A 2,605-nucleotide genomic window follows, 5' to 3' on the forward strand; every position below is an offset into this window, starting at 1 on the left:
TATTAGATTATGAGAAGAGATTATTTTATATTTCAAATTGTGGAGAAGTTGAAGAGACTCCATTCATTCACTTTCCATGGCAGTCAATTGCATGGCAGCCAAAAGCAAAATTAATTTTAAAAAACACAGCTGGTATGCAAAGTTAAAAGGGATGAAGTTTAGTACGAAAGATTTGGAGAAAATTGAAACTGACGGAGTAAGCGGGGAAAGTTATATTTTGAATATGATAAAGTTTGTGGCCATATCTTTAAAGAGTTGTATTTTCTTAAAACGAATAAATTGTAAAAAAGCTAAATCTGAAGGTGTTACATAAACGTTATAAAGAAGGACCTAAACCTAAGCATAAAAAGACACTGATCTTAGCCTAAAAAAACAAGGCTAAATCTCCTGAGTCAATAACGGCCCAAGAACCAGCAACATCATTTTCAAGGAAAAAGTAAAATGTCCACAGACAAGGGTAACAGGAAGCTAACGGCGCTCGCACTATGCACGGTTTTAGCAGCAATCAGCCCAGGTGATAATGCAGTCGCTTTTGGAGCGGCTTGCTCATTATTTCAACTCACAGAATTGACGCCATCTCCCGCCGGCCAAGGTCAATCCGTGGCCGATGAACTTACCATACTAGGAACGCTAAATATGACTCTTAGCGAACCAGAATGGCGCAACCTCTTCTTAACCAGCGAGGGGAAGAAGATTAAATGGGCGGACACTACATTCGCAAAGGAAAAAACCAACCCAGAGTGGGCAGACAAATGGGACGCCTGGGCGACGGCAGCCGAGAAGATAAAAGCCGGAACAGACACCGACGGCAAGATAACAAAATCTGAAATCACGAAGCCAACCGGCAGCGCTCGCAAGCTTGCAAAACTGGAAGTGGAAAAGCTCCTAGAGAAAGCGATGGAAGCTTCAAAAGACCTTCAAGAGGCGACGGAGAAATTAAAAACGTACAAACCCACAGACATAGAGGCGTTGCAACTACAAGCGGCGTTCGGGACGGCAGGACTCAAAGCCTCTTACACCACCAGCGCCGACGACGCCAATGCAAAAGCGTTAAGCGGCTGCAACACAGCAGGAACAGTTTCTGACAAACAATACATCGTTTATACAATGCAATGTCTAGCGCAAAAGGCGGACGGAGCAACCCATTACCCCCTCGTCGGCAACACCGCACCTCAACAATGGACCACCGCAACGGCCCAAGCAGCATGGACAGCAATCAAAGCGAATTGCCCGCAAGGCACGGGAGCGACCCTAACGGCAGCAGAAATAAGGAGCCGGCTGCAGGCAATCCGCAGTCAGATAAGAATGATAGGCAACGTAGGCTACCTAGGCTATTACGCAGGCACGGGATGCAATGGAAGCTCGGACAACGGGCTGTGTGTAAAATAAACCTGCAAAATCACAAACACTCAAGACGACTTTAACAAGCTGACGTACGTCGCTGCACTAACCAGCATCGCCGAAAAACTGGAGGAAAAAGCCGCCGCCGAGGAAAAGGCGAACAAAGCCGCAGCAGAAATAAAAGAATACGCAGCACAGGTAACCAACATCCCGAAACAGCTAAAAGCATTGGAAGCCGCTGTGCTAGATATGCAACCAAAGGTGCATGCTGCAACAAACCCACTTTTCCCCACAGCGTCACATGAGGAATGCAAAGGGATAACGAAAGCAGTGCAATGCAGACAAAAGCAACCTGCCTGCGAGTGGAAAGGTGGAAGTGACGATGATGGAAAGCACTGCAAAGTGAATGAAACACATGTAGCAAAACAAGGAACCCAAACAGGAACAAATAGAGGAAATGGAGAGACAACAACAACAGATAAATGAAAAGATAAGAAAAAGGAGGATTGCAAATCTCCGGATTGTAAATGGGAGGGAACAGAATGCAAAGAGTCCAGTTTTTCTCCAAATAAGATATTTGTTATTTTTGCTACTCCTTTTGTGAATTATGTAGCATTATAAGGATTTATCTATTTTAAATATTTTTGCCCAATTTTGTAAATTAATTAAATTTGGTAAAATTTGATATATTTTAACACGTTTGTAAAACCTTTTCGATTATTTGAAAATAATTAAAAAAATAAAAAAAGTGAAAAAATAGTAGATGTGTATGATAGTGACCTGTTGTTGCAATGTAATATGATTATGGAGTTTTGAGAATGTTTCCCGTACGATTTGTGAACCATCTACACTCCAGTTTGTCAACGTTTCGTGTGATTGCACGATGTAACCACCCAAAATGTTTTGTGGTCCCTGTTCTATATTGAGCTCACATTGACTCATCTTCACAATCTAGCTCCTTGTTTTAGGAGGTTGATTTTATATGGTTTAGTAAAGCACTTCACTGTATGTTTAGTCCATGCTCTCCCTTCCGAAAATTCACGTTGTGTCTTATTACGTAATTGGCGCATTATACCTGTGACAATGTCGGTGATCTATGCAGGATAGGTTTGCGGCATGTGGTTTCCTTTGTTTGCGAGCTCGTCAATATTTTCCTTTCTGGGGATATCGCAATGCGATAACACAAACTGAAACAACATGACTACTCTCAGTTTCATAAAGTGTATGATCAGATTCTATATGCGTCGTAGTATGCAATCTGTCA

The 2,605-nt window shown here is 42.4% G+C and overlaps 2 pseudogenes across 2 annotated transcripts in view; both read left to right on the plus strand.

Moving 5' to 3' along the window:
- TEOVI_000260400:pseudogene overlaps positions 1-285 on the plus strand; it is a 655-nt pseudogene extending 370 nt beyond the window's left edge. Inside the window, 4 exon segments of the mRNA in view lie at positions 1-3; positions 6-128; positions 131-214; positions 217-285. The exon segment at positions 1-3 is cut by the window's left edge and continues 132 nt beyond it. Coding sequence covers positions 1-3; positions 6-128; positions 131-214; positions 217-285 — 279 coding nt within the window.
- Positions 286-504: 219 nt separating this feature from the next.
- TEOVI_000260500:pseudogene lies at positions 505-1,942 on the plus strand (annotated as a pseudogene). The gene is given in 2 exon segments: positions 505-1,767; positions 1,769-1,942. Coding segments are annotated over 2 exon segments (1,437 nt in total).
- Positions 1,943-2,605: the final 663 nt, after the last annotated feature.

The sequence above is a fragment of the Trypanosoma equiperdum genome (assembly GCF_001457755.1).
Source record: "Trypanosoma equiperdum strain OVI genome assembly, contig: ctg_572, whole genome shotgun sequence".
Classification (NCBI taxonomy): domain Eukaryota; phylum Euglenozoa; class Kinetoplastea; order Trypanosomatida; family Trypanosomatidae; genus Trypanosoma; species Trypanosoma equiperdum.